The sequence below is a fragment of the Maniola hyperantus genome, chromosome 14 (genome assembly GCF_902806685.2).
Source record: "Maniola hyperantus chromosome 14, iAphHyp1.2, whole genome shotgun sequence".
Lineage (NCBI taxonomy): Eukaryota > Metazoa > Arthropoda > Insecta > Lepidoptera > Nymphalidae > Maniola > Maniola hyperantus.
The window spans coordinates 3,799,178-3,822,942 of NC_048549.1; the positions used below are offsets into that span (position 1 = coordinate 3,799,178).

Genomic DNA, 23,765 nt, shown 5'->3' on the forward strand with positions numbered 1-23,765 from the left:
ATTTTATTTTATTGAACCTTTTATTTTGTCATCGTGTGCATGTATACGGGGTGTAACTAGAACGCTGGCAAAACCGAAAACAGGTGATAGTACTGATGATTACTGATATGATACCACAAAAAAACGGGAAAAAAATCCTATAATTTTGTAAAAAAATACGATATATATTGCAAAAAAAACATCTGACTGAAGCTAGAGGTCACGAACGTTGCGTAAGTAGGCCACTCGGAGTCAATGCTGCGTCGTAGGCGGGGCATTGCAAAATTGTATGATTCTAGATCAACGGGAAGTACCCTATAGGTTTTCTTGCCAGACACGACAGACGGACAGACGGCTCCTATAAGGGTTCCTTTTTTCCTTTTGAATAGAATAGAATAGAGTAGAGTAGAATAAACAAGTGCTATTGAATCGTCAAGTAATTTAATTAACCACTGGTTCGGAATGAACTTCCTACCGAGAAGCAGCAAGAAACATTGGGTACAGAACCCTAAAAAGTAGGCAAAACATTTGTATACGTGCGTCGGTAACTGCTCAATTATTTTCTTCCACTTCACGCTTTTATGCAAACACGAACCGTCCGCGTCGCGACGCAAAGTACCTACTCATATTAGGCGTCTCGAGCCCGCAATAAAAACGTTATGTACTCGACTGTACACTTCAATGCGTTTTCCGTTCTCGACGAGTAGAAGTTTAATTTTTTTTACTAAATTCGTGTATTTTCTTTGAATACATTGTCTTTTTCACGTGTTTGAAGATGTGCTTAGCTATCATCGATATAAATGACAAGATATGGTCAAGCAAACAAAATTTTTCACGGTTTAGAAACTAAATAAATCAGCGCCACCTCTTAGATACTAATGAACGACCCGTTTGAAATCCAGACGTCAATGAGGTTGCATTGGTGCTATAGCACCAACGAGTTGGTGTCATTTTGTTTGTTCAATAACCCTGTCCATACGAAGTAATATAAAAGTCAATGTTAGGTATGTACATTATAATATTATCATAGGCAAAAATAAGAACAATTTCAGTTCAATTATAATTACTATTCTTTAAAAAAAAATTATGACGCTCACTTATTATTACAATTCCCAAACGTTTACCAGGAACTTCTATATAATTCAGTCGGTCGTTCTTTCCATTAGCATTAACTATGCAGGACTGTTTGTCGATTTCTAAATAGAGCGCGATGTATTTCTGTGTATTCCTAAGGATGGGTGCACATTTGTGTCACATTTGGTGTACCATATCTTCACATGCATCATGATCGTCAGTTAGGTGCATGTTACATGTTCAGTATCTATTGTGATACAGATCGCGAAACTCGTTGCACTCAGGGATGAGTATATGCATTAAAATTTGAACTTACCTAACTAGGTAAACGTTCAGTAGGTATAGGTATATTCAAATTATGATTCAGTATTCCGAACAAAATAAAGTGAGCGTGTAGTATCTACCTATGTACCTAGATTAAGTTACTTGGCCATATTACAGATAATACTAAATATTGAAACCCGAAGTTAAACGGATCGGATTATATTAATTTTCATTTTCATCATTCCTATCTCGGCATTCCCAAGCTTGAAGCTACAGAGTTGCCTAAACTAATATCTCCAACAGTGCCGTTCCGAAGCGACTTTCTTAAAACTATATTCCCAAAATTCTCATGCCCTTCTCCAATTAATTAATCCACTGCCCAATTCGACGGTTTACATCGATATTAGAATTAATTATCTATGGTTTACATCCAGCAACTTTTGAGTGGTTCTTGTATTAACCATGCGTTGAGCCTTGTGATCGCGTATCAACCATAATACGCTTAGCGATAAAGATGAAAAATATACTTAAATGTAAACTGCACTTTACAGTCCTAATATTAGATACGTCAAACTAACCTGAATTTCAAGTGGTTTAATTGAGAACGCTATCAAATAATGTGGGTAACCACATATTTACTGCAGCTGTTAATAAAGTTTGTTAAAGTATTTTTAAACCAACTTCAATATTTCGAAGAGGGCTCTTAACTATCGATCGATCGAAGTGCTACATACTATTCTAAAGTGTGCTTTAGGTATACTGTGCTGTTTTTAAAGCTTTTTAAAATGTTATTTTATACTTACTTACTGAATTAATACCGCGCCGTGTGATGAATAGAGACCAGAATGCAGTTGTCACCACCCTTCCTCTTCCCGTGAGTATCGTACCAGGAGACTAATTGCCCGTTCCCACTTGTCGTTTGTCGCTTGATGTTCCAGTGGCAGTACATTTTGATACAAAATCTGTTTTCGACAAGTGTGAATAGCTTCATAACCAAAATGTTCTGCCACTGGAACATTCGATTTAAATCCGGTCCCGACAAACGACAAGTTGTAACGGGGGGTAAGGGAATAGGTAATAACGGAGATCGGGTAGCGTCCTCGGTGCTAAGAGTACCACCTACTGAGATGACCAACACGTCTGCCCAGCGTGGTGCTTATGGGCTAACCCTCCCGTTGGGAGAGGCCTTTAGTCCATCTGTTGACTATTAAATAATTGTAATAGGCTATTAATGAATTGATTAGGTATTTGAAAAGACCAACCGTTGAGTTTCTTGCTGGTTCTTCTCGGTAGCATACAATAAGAAGGCATACCTATATTGTATCGGTAGGAAGGGCATTCCGAACCGATACAGTTTCGCATTTGCTATAATAAAATAATAATCTTCTATAATATAAAAATGAATCATTAAATGTGTTGCTCATCGCAAATCTCGAGTACCGTTGAACCGATTTCGCTAATTCTTTTTTTTACAATATTCCTTGAAGTACGAGAATGGTTCTTACGGAGAGAAAAATTTAATTGAATCTCCCCTTAATTTTCTAAACTCCACCCGAGCGAAGCCGGGGCGGGTCAGCTAGTAAATAATAAAAAGCCATTTATTCCCATACTCCTTAATGCATTATACATATATAGTTCAAAAATGATAATAGTTTTGTTAGTTGCAAATTACAATATATTTTTGTATTCTTAAGTTGCTAAGTTGTTAGTATTGTACAGAGTTGAGTTTGTATTTACATAACTAAATAAAAATTGAAATAAAATGTATGTTTATGAGATATGTGCCCCTTTTCGGGTAAAGGCCTCCTCCAACTTCTTCCATTTCTCTCTCTACTCGCAAAGATCCAGACTGACGACATCGCATTTACTTATAAAATTGAACTAGCGACCCGCCCCGGCCTCGCATGGGTACAATGTAGATACTAATGTGGTGTCATTGAGGTGTATTTGCCTCGGAAACTCTCAAACGAGAGGATTTTTTCCGACCTAATTCATATTATTTTGATTTCTCTAGGGATCTCTAATTTTTTGAGAACTAAACTATAGATATAAACCTTCATCTTGAATCACTCTATCTATTGGTGAAAACCGCATTAAAATCCGTTGCGTAGTTTAAAAGATCTAGGCGTTCATACATACAGACAGCGGGAAGCGACTTTATTTTATACCATGTAGAGATAAATATGGATTTGTTAGAAAAACATACCTACACGAAGCGGCTGAAAACAAATGGATATACTACATGTACTTATAAGTAGATAGGTATACGTTTCGTTGCGGGTCGCCATGACACAGCTGAATTTCATAAAAATAGGTTATACATAACATAAGTCTCGAAACTGGAGCAGACTCACAAAGAAAACAACATTTTCTCCAGCACTAATATTAGATAGGATTATGAGCTTATTTCAAAATTTTCTCCTGAGAAAAATCCATGACCTTTGTACTTTGTAGCCGCAGATCTGGACAGCTAAAGCGTTGACGTGAAATATCAAGCTTTCGTGTACAGAACCTCTGAAATTTGAACACTGGAAGTGAGCTTAACTTGGGGACAAAAGATTTTCAGATAATCTCGAAAGTGACCCTCACGATCTACAACGAACATAATGTAGTTACAGCTGTGTAAAATTTTTAAGCATTTTAAACAAAAATCGTTTGAAGAACTATTATTTGTCTATGTATAACAGCAGCATAATATATTTGTATGTATTGTGTGTAATTTATAGTAATATATTACACACAATAACTATAAATTACACACAATACATACTAATATTACACAAATATATGCTGCTGTTTTACATAGACAAATAGTGGCCCTAGGTATCTATACCTACTCCTAGGGCCACTTTCTCCAAAGGTTGCCTGGAAGAGATAGCCATAAGGCCTCCTTTGCAATTTGCATGCTACATCTATTAGATTAAGATCCTTGTATGTTTTTTTGATATGTTTACTTTGTGTTGTGTGTAATAAAGAATTTAAAAAAAACCATAAGTTACAATATTAAAATTCCCGCGACGTTTGTCTAGTTTCGGTCGATTTAACGCGTTTACATTAGACAACGCACGGACAAGCAAAATATAGGCAAGTTTCCAGACCCTGAATTGATTGATTGATTTATGTCAATCAGTCAGTTTTTCTTTTATGTAAGTATGTATATAATAAGGGGTTTTTAAAGATTTTATCCGACAATTTAATTTAGTTAAAACATTCAGTGTTTTATACATATTATAATAGTGTTATTGGGTATTTATTTGTTACTTTCCATTTTATAATTTTCACTTTTAATCTTTATCTTATGAGCTTTCGTAGCAGAGTTTGGTTTTAGTATAAAATTTTTGCGAGACCAGTGTTTTGCAGACTATTTTCGTAAAATGCATTCACGGTCGAGTCACTAGCATATAATACTATAATGGTCCATGCTATTTAAACTATCAAGTCTCGACTTAGTCCGAGCCCCGAATCGATAGTGGCTACGAAAGGTTTTCTCGTGAAAATATAGGTACAAGCTGTGATAGCCTTATTCGGAGGTCGGGGGTCCGATCCCGGGCATGCACCTCTAACTTTTCGGAGTTATGTGTGTTTTAAGAAATTAAATATCACTTGCTTTACATTTTACAACATCGTGAGGAAACCTGCATGCCTGAGAGTTTTCCATAATGTTCTCAAAGGTGTGTGTGAAGTCTGCCAATACGCACTTGTTCAGCGTGGTAGACTATGGCCAAACCCCTTCTCATTGTGAAAGGAGACCAGTGCTCTGTAGTGAGCCGGCTATGGGTTGATCATGATGCTTGGTCAGGTATTTGACAATTAGAAACGGTGTATAGCTGCCACCTATCTACCACCCCTATAGCGACCACTTTGTCTCCTGTGAGTTCAATTATTTTGCCCCAGTAGTTCAACTTTTAGAAGGATTTAATTGAACTACTGTGACAAAAAAACTCACTAGTTCAATGGTTGAACTAATAGAAGAATTTAGTTGAACTACTGGGACAAAAAGTCTCACTAGTTCAATGGTTGAACTAATAGAAGAATTTAGTTGAACTACTGGGACAAAAAGTCTCACTAATTCAATGGTTGAACTAATGGGGTATACTGGTGGGAATGAGCGGCTGTGTTTGTACTAGAAACATAGAAGCAAATAAAACATTTTAAAAATGTCACAGAACTCGACCGTTCCTTGTAACGAGAAGAAATTATTGCAGTAGCAGTAGGGCCATTTTAATATTTATTTCGCAAACTTTTATATATCGCAAACAAACAGAATAAGGATTTTATCATGCTTGATAAAAATTTACAAATTCCATCTAAAGTTGTGTAAAAAGTTATAATGAACTCCTTATATTATACGTTTCGACATTCGTAGAGTTTTAAAATATAGCTTCGAAAACAAAGTTTCAGAATCGTATCTATTTTCAACTACATAGTTACTGAAACTAACCTTATCGGTTGTTGTTATCAGCTAGATGGTAACTAATCGATAACAATAACATAAAGCAATTCTGAGTTGAGAAAAATTGTTATCACTTGACAAAATCATGAAAAATGTCCGTAAGAATTTAATTACTTAAATATACAATAACACATATTTTATTAGCAGAAGTAAATGTACGGCTATATAATATGTACACTAGTATGTATAATATTATATTATAGCCGTAGGTACTTACTTCTGCTAATAAATGAAAATACGAATGCACGAAAGGTTATTTCTCTTTTAAAATATGTAACGAGCAAAGTTTCAATTATATTGCCATTTTATTATTTGTTCAGCCTTTGTAACGACTGTACTTTGTTAAATTAAATTTTACGGAACATTTCATATTTGGTTTTTTTTTTTCAATCAAATATTAAAATACAGAAATTATTTTCTCGCTGAGAGCCTTTGGCAACATCCTTGATAAACATTTTATTAATTAAGCGTTAAATTAAAAATTTATGCATGGATTTTTTAATCTAAATATGTTAAAGGAAAAGGTGACTGACTGACTGACTGACTGATCTATCAACGCACAGCTACTGGACGGATCGGGCTGAAATTTGGCATACAGATACCTATTATGACGTAGGCATCCGCTAAGAAAGGATTTTTGAAAATTCAATCCCTAAAAGGGTGAAATAGGGGTTTGAAATTTGTGCGGACCACGCGGACGAAGTCGCGAGCATAAGCTAGTTTAATATACTTATAATGCAGCTCTTGATTACGTTTGCTGTAAGCAGTTTTAGAGAGAGAGCCAGCGCGTGCCAGACATTCGTTATTTAATAAAAGCTGAAAGTTTCTCTGCGTATTGTCCCTAGCACTGACAGGAACGTTTGGAACGTTTGATCATGGTGGCACGTCAAAGTATAAAGTAAATTTTTTATAATATATTTTCTTCGGAATAGTATTAGAAATCACATCAGGCATTGCCAGGCACTTAGGGTGAGATCTATAGAGCGCGCTCTGACTTAGCTTAAACTTAAGACAGAGTTAAAACAAGACAGAGCTATATCTCTCACATAAATCTGTCTAGTTTTAACCCAATCTTAGGTCTGAGCAAAGTTAAAGTGCGCTCTATAGATCTCAGCCTTAGTGTCCTGATACGTTTGTATGGAAAGCTTTGGGGATCACGCTAGGATTACTTATCTTAATGTTAGTTAATCAGTTTATCCTTTTACTAGCTGATGCCTACGGCTTCTGCATGAATTTGGGTTTATCTCGTGGGAACTCTTTGATTTTCTGGAATAAAAAGTAGCCTATGTCACTCTCCAAATCTTTAACTATCCATGCAATAAAATTACGCCGATTCGTTGCTGCGTGATTGAAAGACAACCCAACAAACCAACAAACAAACTCACGCTGTTGATTACAAATCTCTATATATTAAAACTAGCTTATGCTCGCGACTTCGTCCGCGTGGACTACAAAAATTTCAAACCTCTATTTTACCTCCTTAGGGGTTGAAATTTCAAAAATCCTTTTTTAGCGGGTGCCTACGTCATAAAAGCTATCTGCATGCCAAATTTCAGCCCGATCCATCCAGTAGTTTGAGCTGTGCGTTGAAAGATCAGTCAGTCAGTCAGTCACCTTTTCCTTTTATATATTTAGAAAGATTAATCGCTAAATGTGTTGCTGATCGCAAATCTCGAGAACAGCTGAACCTTTTTCGCTAATTCTTTTTTTATAATATTCCTTGAAGTACGAGGATGGTTCTTACGGAGAGACAAATTTAAAAAATTTGAATCGACTGTTAGGCGGTACGAAGTTCACCGGGGCAGCTAGTAAATGAATAAAATAAAATAAAATATTTATTAGTTGTAGCATCCTATTATAGATATAGTGTGCATGTATGAACTTTGCTATACGTATCAACTTTTATTTACAACCAAAAATACATTGGACCTTTAGGGAGCAAAGGCACGGTCACTCATACCTACTTTTATATAGGTGATTCACGGTTGTCAAGAAAGGGGACGCGACTGACGCGACGGCTGTGCCATGGTATTATTTTCCCCAACCGTGACGTCACCCCCATGGCCTTCGCGGTCGGTCGACGACCTCGCGACATGCGTACCGTTAGCCATGCGAATGGATAATACCTAGTCCAGCTATTGATATGACATTCGGGATACAAGGTAGCCTATATCCATTTATTCGGGATGCAACTGATGCCAAATAGATGATGCCCACGACCTTATCGGCGTGGATTTAAGCTGTTTATGGTTCCGTACCTTAAAAGGGAAAACAGTACCCTTATTTGTTGTCTGTCTATCAAGAATAGAATAGAATAGAATAGAATAGAATATTTTTTTAATTCATGTAAACTTTTTAAAAGTGCTTATGAATAGTCAGGTTTAATTTACCACCTATAGGGTGCTTCCCGTTGACCTAGAATCATGAAATTTGGCAGGTAGGCAGGTCTTATAGAACACGTAAGGGGAAAAATCAGAAAACCGTGAATTTGTGGTTACATCACAAAAAAAATGTGTCGATGAACAAAAATTAGTATTTTCAACTTTTAAAGGATATCTGGAGAAGCGTCATCCCTGAGTTCCCACAGGTAGAGCTCTAAAGAAGCCGAGCGAAGCTCGGTTGGGCCCAGGTTCTATAAAATAAAATTAATAACAAGAATAGATACGGTTCTACGAAATACGGTTAGTGAAACTACGCAGACAGTTTGGACAGCTAAAAACTTTTCCCAAGATTTATAACACTTTGATAAAATTGTAGAAAATTTTCTCATTTCCTGAAGTATTTTCGTGCTTGAATCACAACACGTACCTAACTTAGAGGTAACGCAGACGACCACTTTTTATTTCAGATCGATTTTTATCGGTCAACATCGACTTAACTGTGAGAAACGGTGTCAGATTTTTTTTATTCAGATACACTATATAGATAGTGTGGCCGATTCTTTTAAACTAAATTGACAGGTCTAAATCTGGTGCTATCCTTTTCCGCGAGCAACGTTATAAAAGAGATACCAATGGGCTCATTTTGGTTTAGTTTAGAGATTGTGCACAACGAAATTAGCCCCAATGTTAGTTTAATTTAAGTACGCTGCTTTAAATGCGAGAGATTTTTTATAGTGAGTTGCTAAAAACCGTGAGCTTAGTTTTATTATGAATATACCTATAATGAATAATGAATATAACTCAAGACAATTAAAACACTAAAATACTCAAAGTGCTCAGCACATTTCTTGCTCGCTGGTAAAACTCGTCTTTAAACTCAAAACATAAGGCGTCTTCCTGAAAATTAAATGAATTTGCGGCTCTATTCCCCGCTGCTTGACGGTTTTCGGTACAACTTTTACAGCGGCTTGGGTAATTGAATATCTCACCCGTTACGGCAGCAGGTGGGCTGTATTTTACAGTTTCGTATTGAGGGTTCAATACCTTCAATATATCTTTTCATTTTATAGTAGACTTGGGAATTTGAAAATACTTTGGAGGCGTTTAAATTCTGTAACTTTGAAGGTATGGACAGCCAGGAATATAAATAAATAAATAAAATCAATAGAGAGAAAGCCACCGCGTGCCAGACCTTCGTTATTTTATAAAAACATAAGTTTTTTCTGCGTGTTGTCTCAAACACTGGAATGATCGTCGATCGTTTGTTTGGATCATGGTGCAGGTTAGCGCGGGGGCTGTGTGGGTGTGCGGGGCGTTACCTCCCCGATTACCATTTCGACCTGTCTTTATCTTTTTAGTAGTGTCATAGTGTTTAAGACAAAATCATTTTGAAATCGATTCAGTTGTTAAGGAAAATTATGCTAGTAGGTACATACAAATGTAACATATCACATATGCAAATACATACAGTTATATTTTATATTAATGAGTAAATGCCTGGAATTAAAAAGGATAAATAAGAAAAAAAAATCATATATGTACTATCTATATTTATTTTTATTATAAGTAAGTAGCAAGAAATCTTATAACTATCTATATTAATATTTTATTATTCTAAAGTTAATAAGAATTCATGCATCATCGTCCAATGGATTCCTCACAAAGGGTTTCTTATCCAAACCCTGCGAATGTTGTTCTGCCATATACTGAATATACGATGGCGATGATGATGAACTGAACTGACCTGCTGATTTACTAGAATGTCCGTATCCTTGAGATTCATTCACTTTCACAGAATAACGGTGTAGCAGTCCCAACTGTCCTTCCATTATGATTTCGGCGATAGCTTTTTTGGCGTACACCTGTTGAGTCCGTTCCATCTTTCTTAAATCAGACGCGCAGGCCATGGCCCAATGGAAGTATTCGTCTTTATTATCACTGAAATTTTCATACGACATATTCAATACGTTTTCATCCTTGTCAACACTTTTCTTTACAAATGTGATAGGAAATGTTCCACGGCGTGTTGACTCTGATACAGAACTACTGTACTGTACTGGTGGAGGGGACTCTTCAGTGGCAAGTGGTGTTGAAGTACGACTTTCCTAGAAATAAACAAGTTTATTAAAATCAGAAATTTGATTTTCTGGGATAAAAAGTAGTCTATGTCCTTCCCCGGGATGCAAGCTATCCCTATACCGAATTTCACACTTTCGCATTTATAATATTAGTATGAATATAGAAGTATGGATGTTATTATGGTTATTCTAGAACGGTGAAGTATTGGTGCACACCACGATTGTCTCGCTGGTAAGACGACCTTTCCCCTTTTTTAATTTTTTTATTGTCATAGCAGCCATTTTGGAATTATAATTATTTGTTGTTAGATAGCGGCAATAGAAATACACATTCTGTGTAAATTTTAACTCCTATAATTACGGTTCACGAGATACAGCCCACTGATACACATACGGACGGACAGCGCAGGCTTAGTAATAGGGTCCCGTTGGCACACTCTGGTACGGAACCATAATAAGACCGCTTCTCTACATTCATGTAATAAACTTGTTCATTCTGCGTTGTTCCCTTAACTTTGAGGTCGTGGCTCCCCTTCGGTATCGCTCTTCAAATACAAAGTAATACATAAATAATAATATAATCATTCAGTCATATACAGACGCTCAAGCAAGCTTGCACAAAATAATGTTATTTTATTTGCAGACTTATATTATGGCTTCTTATCCATACTGCCATATTGGTATTATAAATGCTGAAGTCTGTTTACTTGACTCTATCCCCTTAGTCTGTTTAGATATTTAGGTTTTTCAAGATCCCGTAGGAACTCTTTGATTTTCCGGGATAAAAATAAGCCTATGTGCTAATCCAGGGTTTTATCTATCTCCTTTCCGAATTGAAATGTAAAATGCGTAAAAGAGTAACAAACATACACACAAACTTTCGCCTCTATAATATTAGTGTGATCTCGTCTTGCTATTTCGTATGTAGATTGTAGAGCGACCGCAAACAGTGAATGATTTAAAACCGAATATACCCCAACCAACCTATCTACTTTTGGATGCATCATGCAATGCAAATATGAATGCAACCTAAACAAGATAAAATTTTACTTACATTGCTATTTTCCTCGTCCACATCAAGAATTACAGCGTAGTTTTGTTCGACATCCATAGATGACTCTGTCTCCTCGCCAGATGTTTTATGTAGATTATGTAAAAAACTCATCTCCTTGTAGTACCATAGCGACGGCTCATATAAAGGATCGCTCTCAGATTCCACGGATTGCAGGTATTTTCTGAGTTCTTTGCGATAGTTCGTTCTTAAGGCGTTTAACTTTTTTTTTAAATCGTTTCTCGTCGCCTTGGGGAACCATTGCCTGTACTTGCGTAGCAAAATTCTATACGCCATATCCTTTTTATCCCGGTCGTAGTATACTTTGCTTTTCACATTCCACAGGGTCGGCAAATCTTTGTATAAGCGAATGCACTCCCGGAGAAATTCTTTTTGATCGTCCAATTTTCTGTCCGCCATTTTGTCGTGACACTAACACGCGTGCGCTCGGAGCCACCTCGATCCGCGGAGTGAAGTTATTGCGCAATATTAACTCGCAACGCAGTGATATTGTACAATAAAGTCTAGAGTCGTCCAGCATTCGTTCCGCTGACGTCGTCCTCAATACGATTAGATAGGCAAACTCGCGCGGTGCGGTCAATAACATTGTACAATAAAATAAAATGATCTTGAGCATTGAGTACATCTTTTTTCTTTTTCTATATTCGGATTCTCGATTCGGCCCGCAATTTCCTCCCCATTAAAAAAGTTTGGTTTTAGTTTTTCTTCTTCCGCTTACTATAAATGTAATTTAATCTGACAAAATTATGATAAAGGAGCCCGCATATGAGGAAGATATTTATAGCTAAGACCCCTCTGAATCTTTTATATTCTCTATATTGCTATAAGAAAAGATTTACTTGCCTATTTACTTGCAAAGCGAGAATTATCACATACATGCACGCCTTTGTTTGAGAATCGTGTAATAATTAACTAATTGTTCTCTTCATCTATACTTCTATTCTAATATTTGTAAAAAAAACAAAGATTCCGACGAATTCAGAATCTCCACCTTTTTTGAAGTCTGCTAGAAGAGGTAAAGTTGTTTGTAGGAAGTTATCTCTGGAACTACTGAACTGATTTTGAAAATTCTTTCACCAGTAGAAAGCTACATTATTACTGTCTGAGTGACAAAGGCTATATTTTATTTAAAAAAAAAAATAGAGAATTCTACGAAATTGTAACAAGCTATCCGTGCGAGGCCGGGGCGGGTCGCCTGTCCTTTATAGGAGCAAGCATGTAGAATACTCCGTTGGTTAGTAATGAATCCAGCTGCACTAGACCATGAATGTGTAATGGAACTACTCACGACCGTTTTCTATATATTCTTACTTAAAAAGTTTCTATATTTTTAAAAAATTTCTATTACTGAGTCGCATTTGGAAGAAGTTAAATTATGTATTTATTTATCACCCAAAAATAATTTCTTTTGTACCTTTACATACATTAAAAATGGTTCACTAATGAATGACAAAAAACGTATGACAAATTATCAGTTCACCAAAAACTTTTGAAAAACTAATCAAATCACAAACGTCGTATACCGCAAACATATCATTTTACAAAAGATCATTTGACAAATATTTTATTCACAAATGTTTTACTTTGCAAATTTGCTGAATGTTAAAATATCATTTAAAAATTTATTATTTCAAATTCGCGATTTTACAAAATAATAGATGATAAATTTATTATTTGATAAAATAACTAATTAACAAAAAACACACAAAAAGTCTGTTTTGCATACATATGCAAACCCCTATGCAACGCAGCAATAATATCATGGGGCTCCTTTTTTCTGGATGTGAAAAAAAAAATAACCCACGAAGGAGATGGCGGGGTCTCAGACCCCGCCATCCTCTTCTAACCTAACCGTTCCGAGTCGGAGTGCCCCAAGTCCCGAGCTCGCTTCGCTCGCTCTTGATGGTGGGAGCGGGAGGGAGGAAAGAGACCCCCCACCATAGTGGTGGTCTCTTCTCGTCGACCGGGGCCCGTCGACGGAGCCCCGCTTCGCGGGGCTCCTTTTTTCTGGGTGGTAAAAAAAGAAATAACCCACGAAGGGGATGGCGGGGTCTTACAGACCCCGCCATTCCCTTCTAACCTAACCGTTCCGAGTCGGAGTGCCCCAAGTCCCATGGTGGGGAGCGGGAGGGAGGAAAGAGACCCCCCACCATAGTGGTGGTCTCTTCTCGTCGGCCGGGGCCCGACGGGACGGGAGAGAAGAGAAGAGAAGAGTATCTTTCCACCCCTCCTTTTTTCTGGATGGAAAGAGACCCCCCATTATAGTAAGCGGTCTCTCTTAAAAAAAAGTGCGATATATTGTTTTACTAATTAACACGATTAAAGAAATCAATTGTTTGTCAAATGATATTTTATGAAATAAAAATTTGTCTGGTAATTTGTTTTATCAAGTGAATTATTTGTAGAAACATAAGTTTTATAACGATCATAAAACGATTCATAATTTTGGCAAAATTTGTTTGGGAAATGAATCTTTGTCATTTGTTTTTTGTCAATTGATCGGTCACCATTAAAAATATTTAGTAAGTATTATTATTAGAGAACTTTTGTAAAATAGTCATCGTATTTTTAAGCAATAGAATATTAAAACATAAGTAATAGGCTACTTGAAAGAAAAACTGTGAGCTTCTGTTAAATAAGTCCTTTAATTATTAAACTTGCATCTTAAGTAATAACACTATCCAATTCATTTACATTTAAATTCACAGTCCTTTTCCAGTTATTCCATTAATTCTTGCAATCTCTCCCAGTATGTTTATATTGTACCGAGTTTCCGCCATTCCACCGATTGCACGTCCTTGAAGCATTTAACCCTCGGCCATCTATTCAGTGTTTACGGCTATTGCTCAGCCTCCAGTTTCACATTCAGGCTGAACCAACTATTAAGATTAAAACGAGTTAAATGGTCTAGCATTTCAATCAAGGTTGTTACGATATCACAAATTGTCTACTACCACACAAGAATGTTAAATAACTTCTTCTCCGTCGGTTCCTTTTCGACTAACATTTTCCCTAAAAGTAATAATATTAATAATCGTTTATTATTCAAAAAAGCATTGGTACAAGTATAAGTAAATACTTACAATTCAAATTACAAGTCATGGTGATAAATGACTAGTTGTATATTATACTTGCTGACTTGTACATTACATACACTTTTACCTGTGGACCCTCCACTGGGAGATGACCTGTATCGTAGGGTCCGAGTCTTTCAATACCTTCACTTTTAACGCTTTCTGTGATATTTTAAACACTATCTTTATATTATACTTTGTGCCAGCTCTTTAGTTTCAATTCATCGTGTAGGTGTATTTAAAAAGGTAGATTTAAAAATCATAATCTCCTGCATGTAAGGAGAGATTGACTTACATAATATCAACTTACACTTCTTACAGCTGTATCTATAAACTGGATATTTTTTTTAGAAAGGACAGAAATCCCACAAGAAGCCGACGCAGGCGCGCTTGTCAATTTATAAGGGCTAAGAGGGTATAACAGCAATCCGGTTTAACCTTGTATAACTAACCGGTCATCCTGAAAAAACAAAAGCTATAGATATTCGCAGATTGAACAAACAAGTACCTACTTCCATTTATCTTATCAGTCTGCGCTATATTGAGTCATAACTCTTGCCTCCACTATCGAGAAGGTGTATATATCAGTATCACCTTTATTTTAGCTCCCTAGTTCTATACCAAGATCATACAAATGGAATGAGGCCTTCTTCCATCTCAGGATTTCGGTACAACTGTAACACGGAATACGTAATTGGATGTGCCACTATTTCACAGTCGCTGCCCTGCTTTCACGAAATACCAAAGTTCTGTAAAGGATTTATTTCGAAGACAAACTTGTCGCTCGAATATTCGGAGTTCGATGTCTGTACTGATGTTATGTTTATTCTTACACTGTACTGTTGATTGAATAGGTGTATATTTTCTTGAGCTTCAATTTGAACATTCTTTCGTTAGTGTTGTTCTTCTAATTTCCCATAGGCATTTTTTTTCTTTGATATGGGTGTGGTTTCTTTCATTGAAATTCATACCCGTCGTGTTCCGTTCCCCGTTCACATCATGTCCTAACTGCTAACAAATTACCAAGAAGTGTTGATATTTTAATACTGTATTCTCATAATGAAAGTTTATAAAAACTCCCAGAAAATTATAAAGTCAGATCATTTACATTTTTATCTCAATAATAAAAGTTGCAATAGTCTCCAGACAGTCCTCCTCCTGGCTCCTGCTGTTCTTATTACTTAAATTCTTACTCCCATTTCTCTAAACAGAGCAAAGTGCAGTCGTCTCAACAATCCAATTACAACTTCAACTAAGTACATATAAAAACTTTTTAAAGCGCGGACCAGCAAAGGCCAAGTCACTGCGCTCTAGAGAAGCGGATTCTTGCAAATATTCTAAAATATGCCAATTACCTTTGCCTTCCTTTAAAATATCTTCAAAGTTTAGGATAGTATATCCCGACTTGCTCATTATTTTTATTTTATTTTATTTTATTTGGAAAACCAACAGCTTAAATTAACCTATTATAATTTCAAAAATTAAATAACTAGAAACTAATAATAGGTTCTCACAGGTAAGCAAACTATAACTAAATATAATGCAATATAGTTTAATGCAAATAATACAATTAATATATAATTTAATGCAAATATACAACTTACAGAAATTTTTCAGAAAATTCTAACGATAAAAAGTTAACTTTTGTATTTAAAATGCACCTTTCATTTCTGGACATTATTTTAATCATATAGTTTTGATAAAAATAACCCAAGAAGGTTTCGTTTAGATATTTTTGGTAAAATTCTTCCTTCTGTATGTGAGCTAAAACATTATTCTGTTGTAATATGTAGGTACTCATCGTGTATTATATTTCATTTTGCAACACCGTTTTATGCACATAATTCTACTTGAGTATTCAAATTCTTTAAATTTTATGTACCTACTGGTACACATAACACTAATTAATTTTATTACCATTACATTGTGGTATTTCATGAGTTGCATTTTCTATAAAAGGTATGGCATCTTGTATTCCGTGAAAAAACGAGAACATCTTTTACAACTCAACAGCTATTGTGTCATTCCAAAATTGCTTTTTTTTTTGCAAAGAAATATTTTAACAATTTATGAAACAAGCCTGTTTATGCTATCTTTTTTATTATTTTCCATATAAGCCGTTAAATTGTGAAACTTGAAACACAAAAATAATATGTTAATTTTCTTAATAATCATTATTAACTCGATCATGCCCGCGACTTCGTCCGCGTGGATTTAGGCTTTTAACAGTCCTGTGGGAACTCTTCAATTTTTCGGGATAAAAAGTAGCCTATGTCCTTGCCCGGGATGCAAGCTATCTCTGTACCAAATTTCGTCAAAATAGGTGTAACGGTTGAGCCGTGAAAAGCTAGCAGACAGTTAGCAGACAGACAGACAAACAGGTAGACAGACAGACAGACAGACACACTTTCGCATTTATAATATTAGTATGGAAGTATGGATTATTATCATCAGATGTTACAACATACATACATGCTAATGTGATAATACGTGATCAATATTATGATCGAATCAGAAATGAGGAGATATTATGTAGGAGAACCAGAGTAACCGACATAGCTCAACGGGTTGCGAAGCTGAAGTGGCAACGGGCAGAGCACATAGTTCGAAGAACTAATAGAATTTGGGGTGCCAAAATGCTAGAATGGCGATCTCCAGCCGAAAAGCCTGGGTTAGAAGACCCTAGATAGACAGAAGACATCAAACAAGTCGCAGGGGAGACGCTGTATTCAGGCAGCGAAAGACCGCGGCGTGTGAAAATCACTACTAGAAACCTATGTCCAGCAGTGGACGTCTATCGGTCTCAATAGCTCTATGGTTAGAGGAGCGGACTGAAATCCGAAAAGCTACCGGTTCAAACCCCGCCCGTTGCACTATTGTCGTACCTACTCCTAGCACAAACTTAACGCTTAGTTGGAAGGGAAAGGGCAATATTAGTTATCATTTATACTATATATAGCTCGATTACCACTGACTCACTCACTCACTCACTGACTCATTGACATAATTGTTCTCCTAGAAAGAGACAGAAAATGATATAATAATGTATGGGAGATATGTTCAGAAGTGGGATTCGAGTAGGGAAAAATTATGACATTTCAGAAAAACAAGATGGCGGCCGACCTGACTTTTGTAACTTTTTTGTTTTCCAACCGATTTCGTTTAAACTTGCAACAATTGAAGATATTAGTAAACGATTTTTAGAAAAAGTAAAAAAAATTGGAAAAACAAGATGGCGGCCGAGATTTTCAAAAAATTTCCTCCTGTAAAATTTTGTATGAAACTTTTTTTTTTCACTTATGGTTTCATATAGAAGACAAAGATTCCTTTAGGGCAACATATGGAGGGAGCTGATGATTGAGGATTTCGGAGACGGGTGAAGGGCACGCTTAGGGTATCGAAGATAGGTGGGAGGTGCTCGACCAAATGTCATTCGAAACCCCATCCAATTGCCAAAAATTTGAAAAAAAATTCAAAATTCCAAAAAAAAGATGGCCGCCATACAAATTTCATCGGCGTCCATCTCGGAGGGTATGAAAGATGGAAGAGTGGTTTCTTGGCAAGAGATGATCAGGATCCAAAGGTCTACTCGATGGATTGAAAAAAAATTCAAAATGGCGGAATTTTTTTTTTCATACAAAATTTTTTATTATTCAAAATGACGATTATAGACCTCGAGAGCTGCTTTAGCAGCTCGAGCAGCGAGCAAAATACTAGTTATACTATATATAGCTCAATTACCACTCACTCACTGATTGACATAATTGTTCTCCTAGAAAGAGATAGAAAATGATATAATAATGTATGGGAGATATGTTCAGAAGTGGGATTCGAGTAGGGAAAAATTATGACATTTCAGAAAAACAAGATGGCGGCCGACCTGACTTTTGTAACTTTTTTGTTTTCCAACCGATTTTGTTACAACTTGCAACAATTGAAGATATTAGTAAACAATTTTTAGAAAATGTGAAAAAAATTGGAAAAACAAGATGGCGGCCGAGATTTTCAAAAAATTTCCTCCTGTAAAATTTTGTATGAAACTTTTTTTTTTCACTTGTGGTTTCATATAGAAGACAAAGATTCCTTTAGGGCAACATATGGAGGGAGCTGATGATTGAGGATTTCGGAGACGGGTGAAGGGCACGCTTGAGGTATCGAAGATAGGTGGGAGGTGCTCGACCAAATGTCATTCGAAACCTCATCCAATTGCCAAAAATTTGAAAAAAAATTCAAAATTGTGAAAAAAAGATGGCCGCCATACAAATTTCATCCGCGTCCATCTCGGAGGGTATGAAAGATGGAAGAACGGTTTCTTGGCAAGAGATGATCAGGATCCGAAGGTCTACTCGATGGATTGAAAAAAAATTCAAAATGGCGGAATTTTTTTTTTTCATACAAAATTTTTTATTATTCAAAATGACGATTATAGACCTCGAGAGCTGCTTTAGCAGCTCGAGCAGCGAGCAAAATACTAGTTATACTATATATAGCTCAATTACCACTCACTGACTCACTCACTGACTCATTGACATAATTGTTCTCCTAGAAAGAGATAGAAAATGATATAATAATGTATGGGAGATATGTTCAGAAGTGGGATTCGAGTAGGGAAAAATTATGACATTTCAGAAAAACAAGATGGCGGCCGACCTGACTTTTGTAACTTTTTTGTTTTCCAACCGATTTTGTTTAAACTTGCAGCTCTTGTAGATGTTAGTAAACGATTTTTAGAAAATGTAAAAAAAAATGGAAAAAACAAGATGGCGGCCGAGATTTTCAAAAAATTCCCTCCTGAAAAATTTTGTATGAAACTTTTTTTTTTCACTAATACTTTCGTATAGAAGACAAAGATTCCTTTAGGGCAACATATGGAGGGAGCTGATGATTGAGGATTTCGGAGGCGGGTGAAGGGCACGCTCAAGGTATTGAAGATAGGTGGGAGGTGCTTGACCAAATGTCATTCGAAACCTCATCCAATTGCCAAAAATTTGAATTTTTTTTTAAAATTCCGAAAAAAAGATGGCCGCCATACAAATTTCGTCGGCGTCCATCTCGGAGGGTATGAAAGATGGAAGAGTGGTTTCTTGGCAAAAGATGATCAGGATCCGAAGGTCTACTCGATGGATGAAAAAAAATTCAAAATGGCGGAATTTTTTTTTTCATACAAAATGTATGACTTTTTTTAAATTGTTCAAAATGGCCATTATAGACCTCGAGAGCTGCTTTAGCAGCTCGAGCAGCGAGCAAAATACTAGTTATCTTATATACCTAAGCAATCCTAGCTCACTCTTTCACTATTGGTTAAATACAGTTTTAGCGAGATTAAGATAAATTCAAACAATGGAAAAAGGTGGATATTCTCAGATATTCTAAAGCATTATAAAAAAAAGATTCTTTCATTGTTCCCATGAACTTCAACATTTGAAATTAATTTCTCTAATGCTTTCCTGGGTTGGCTGATTTTTTAAAACAAGGGCCCGTTGCCATTTTCTAGGTCAGCTTACTAAATTAAAATTGCTCCATTATAACCCTCTTACCAGTGATTAATGATAAATTGTTACTCTACAATAAGTACGACCAATCAAATGGAAGTCATTACTCATTATCAATTTGACGTCAAGGCGAGGTAGGTATTCTTCGGTAATTTTTTTGTACCTTTGAGGTTCGCTTAATTATAATGGCATGTTACGTTTTATGTTAGCAGTCGTTTCTTTAAATATCACGGTAGGTATATCGAGCGGAAGTTTTTGTAGTTTGTGGGATTACACTTCGGGGAATCTACCTACCTCGTTAGGCATAATTGCATGATTTTCTAGAATTTGGTATTGATCATTTTGAAGATACCTAATTACTTACTTACCTACAGTCAAAGTATCTCTTTTCCCTCCTGTCAAAGTCTTTGTTACTAATACCTACCTTCATGAAATAGTAAAGTTCAGATAAGTAGCCTCAAAAATTCACGGAAGTCATTTTTTCAAAGAAATTCTTTAATGTTTTTTTGCTAAATTTTTGCTAAAAATAAAAGTAGGTATAGTACGCGACAAGTCGAGATGGCAATCGGGGTATGAGGCGGAGGGAAGCCCCGCACACTCGCGTCCCGCACGTCACTCGCGCTGTCTCGCACCGGGTTAGCGTGTGCGGGGTGTCCCCACCCCGATTGTCATTACTATAGGTAGGATATCCAGTGATTCCACCGCAGCTTTATGTACAAATTTTAGGATTCGGAATATCTCCACGTCAATTTATACTGGCTCGTTAAAATATGTATCGCCGTAAGAGATCTGCAGTTGGTTGTAAAAAATTACAAATTGGTTCAGTTTAAAATTTGAAGTTTTTCGCTCTTTCGTGTTTGTTAACATTATAAATTTAAATAAATAAATAAAAATATTCTTTATTCAATTAAACTTTTACAAGTACTTATGAATCGTCAAATGCAATCTACCACAATCGGAATGATTTCCTACCGAGAAGAACCAGCAATAAACTAGGCGGATAGGCGGATGGAAATCTATTACCGCCTTCGGTAATAGATTTCCATACTACCTATCCATACTTCCATACTAATATTATAAATGCGAAAGTGTGTCTGTCTATCTGTCTGTCTGCTAGCTTTTCACGGCCCAATAGTTTAACCGATTTTTTTACAGAGTTAGATTACATCTCGGGAAAGGACATATGCTCGTTTTTATCCCGGAAAATCGAAGTTCCCACCGGATTATCAAAAACCTAAATCCACGCGGACGAAGTAGCAAGCTTTATCAAGTATTGATTGTAGAATTTTAAGTTATAAAATTATTATCTAATCTATTTACCTATTTGTGACACTGTTATTCTGGGACTAATTTTTAGTGCGGTTTGTTTTGTTCTAAGTTACTTCTACCAATGTACCTACTCTGTGCATCTATTAGTAGGTACCTACCTAGGTATCTAATGTTATTCCATTGATATTTTTTGTCTGGCTGTTATTATCTACCTATCTAGAAATAATCGTTGTTGTTTTTTTATACTTCAGCGCGTGATATCTTCAATTGTGTTGGAAGATTTGAAACGAAGGTACGCGCGCCAACCATCGTTTATGCTTTGATAAGATCAGTTACAGTCGATATAGTCTAAGTAATACCAGTTGATATAGATGCAACAATACTTGGCCACTTTATTTAGACCTCTGTGCCTCAGTATGTCCTCATACCTGGTGGTTTTGCTCTCAACTCAAACATAACCGCGCGGGTTGAGTCAGTCTAAAACCGAATGCCGCCGGAGGCGCACGTCCTAAGTCCTCTGATACTTTACGAACATTTTAATTAAATCGGGAATGCATATTTTTATAGCTCCCAAACTGCATCTCGCGAGTTCACATCTCTAAAGTGGTCTCACGCTCAGTGAAAGGAAGTTTATCTTAACATTTTGTGCATCGATGCCGGGATATGTGTTTACAGTAATATAAGGTAAACTTGTTTATACTTGGATCAGCTGTATTACTGGCATAACATCCTAGGGTGCTACGGATACGTGATTAAGTGTTTTAATATGAGTTCATCAACACCTATGCTTTACAAATTACTTTTATAAACAGGAGCTTTAACGTTTATAGATATAAACACTATCCGTATCGTATGTAATATTACGTGATGAGAAACATCCCAGGAAGACGCATTGTCTTAAAATATTTGGTAATACAATGTAGGATATAATATAATGTATTGCACTGGCATTAAAATAGATTCTTTTTGTTGCAAAGTTGGTCATAATGATTTATCAAGAACCGTTTTTGCTTAACGTTTTTAGGGTTCCGTACCTCAAAAGGAAAAAAGAACCCTTATGGGATCACTTCGTTGTCCGTCTGTCTGTACGTACTTCCCGTTTACCTAGAATCATGAAATTTGGCAGGTAGGTACATAGGCTTTACTTGTACATTCTAAAACAGATTTTTATTTATTTTTATGCATAATAGTTTTTGATTTCTCTTGCAAAATGTCAAAAAAATACGACTGTTGAGTGTAGTACGGAGCCCTCGGTGAGCAATTATGACTCGCAATTGGCCGATTTTTTTTTTCATTCTATAGCTAAGGCAGTCTATCTTGCGACAGCAATAAGCGATGTCTTTTTGCACAGGTGTCCGTACAATTTACCTGTAATTGTTTACCGCTTTGAGGAGAAATGTGACTCATACAGATGTGCTTATTTGCATTATAGAAATTATGCTAATTCTCTACCTTGAAGATTCTATAGAAGACAAGTTAAAAGTTTGTAATTGTTGTTGCATTTCTTTATCTGTTTTATTTACTAGCTTATGCTCACGACTTCGTCCGCCAAATCCCTATTTCACTCCCTTAGGGGTTGTATTTTCAAAAAATCCTTTCATAACGGATGCCTACGTCATAATAGCTATCTGCATGTCAAATTTCAGGCCGATCTGTCCAGTAGTTTGAGCTGTGCGTTTATTAGTCAGTTACATTTTCCTTTTATACATTAAGATATACTTTTAGATTATACCACAGAATATATAATAGTACTACGATTATACCTACTCGTACCTATTGTGCTAGCTTTCATACAAAATTTCGGGGTTTGTAAAATAACGTAGAACTAGGAACTCTTTGATTTCCCTGAATAAACATATCCATTTCTTGAATGCAAGCTATTTCTGTACCAAATAGGTAGATGATACCCGCGACTTCTTGTAGATTAAGAGTTTTAAAATTACATGAGAACTCTTGATTATTTCAGGACAAAAAGTAGCCTATGTCTTTCCTTTAATAATGTTACTAAAATCTATACTACTAGCTTATGCTCGCGACTTTGTCCGCATGGAAAATTTCAAACTCCTTTTTTACCTTCTAAGGGGTTGGATTTTAAAAGTCCTTTCTTATGTCTACATCAGAATAGCTATATGCATGCCAAATTTCAGCCTGATCTGTCCTGTAGTTTGAGATGTGCGTTGATAGATCAGTCAATCAGTCAGTCAGCTTTTCCTTTTATATATAGGTATAGATGTAGGTAGGCACTTACCGATTTAAAAAACAAAATATTTGTAATATCCATCTCCCTTTATCAAAGTCTATGACACATAGTGATCCTAAAATAGATTAATCATCAAAACGGTCGTGATAATGTATTGATGGTTTCGCTTCGCAGAGATTATACCTACCTATCCACGTTCCTTTCTGTCTTATCAACTGCATTTGTTATCAGCTGTTTGATTTTCACATGATATGATAAAAGTAATACCACGGTAATGTTATCTATAAATATTAAGAGAAGCGGCCTACCTGGCCTATCGAAGGCATAGTCCGCGATAGGCAATTGGTATGAGGCGAGAGGACGCCCCGCACACCCGCACGTCACCAGCGTCCGCCCGCACATGTTTAGCGCGGGGGCTGTGCGGGTGTA

At 36.2% G+C, this 23,765-nt stretch overlaps 2 protein-coding genes across 8 annotated transcripts in view; one reads left to right on the forward strand and one right to left on the reverse strand.

The window, feature by feature from the left end:
• LOC117988249 (supervillin-like) overlaps positions 1-23,765 on the forward strand; it is a 256,319-nt gene that overhangs the window by 79,612 nt on the left and 152,942 nt on the right. The window lies entirely within an intron of this gene.
• Positions 9,687-11,738, reverse strand: LOC138403228 (uncharacterized). Its single transcript, XM_069502982.1, has 2 exons — positions 11,284-11,738; positions 9,687-10,256 (listed from the first exon to the last, which is right to left on the reverse strand). Exons 1-2 carry the CDS (start codon positions 11,698-11,700, stop codon positions 9,783-9,785), a joined length of 891 nt encoding a protein of 296 aa, XP_069359083.1. The 5' UTR covers positions 11,701-11,738; the 3' UTR covers positions 9,687-9,782.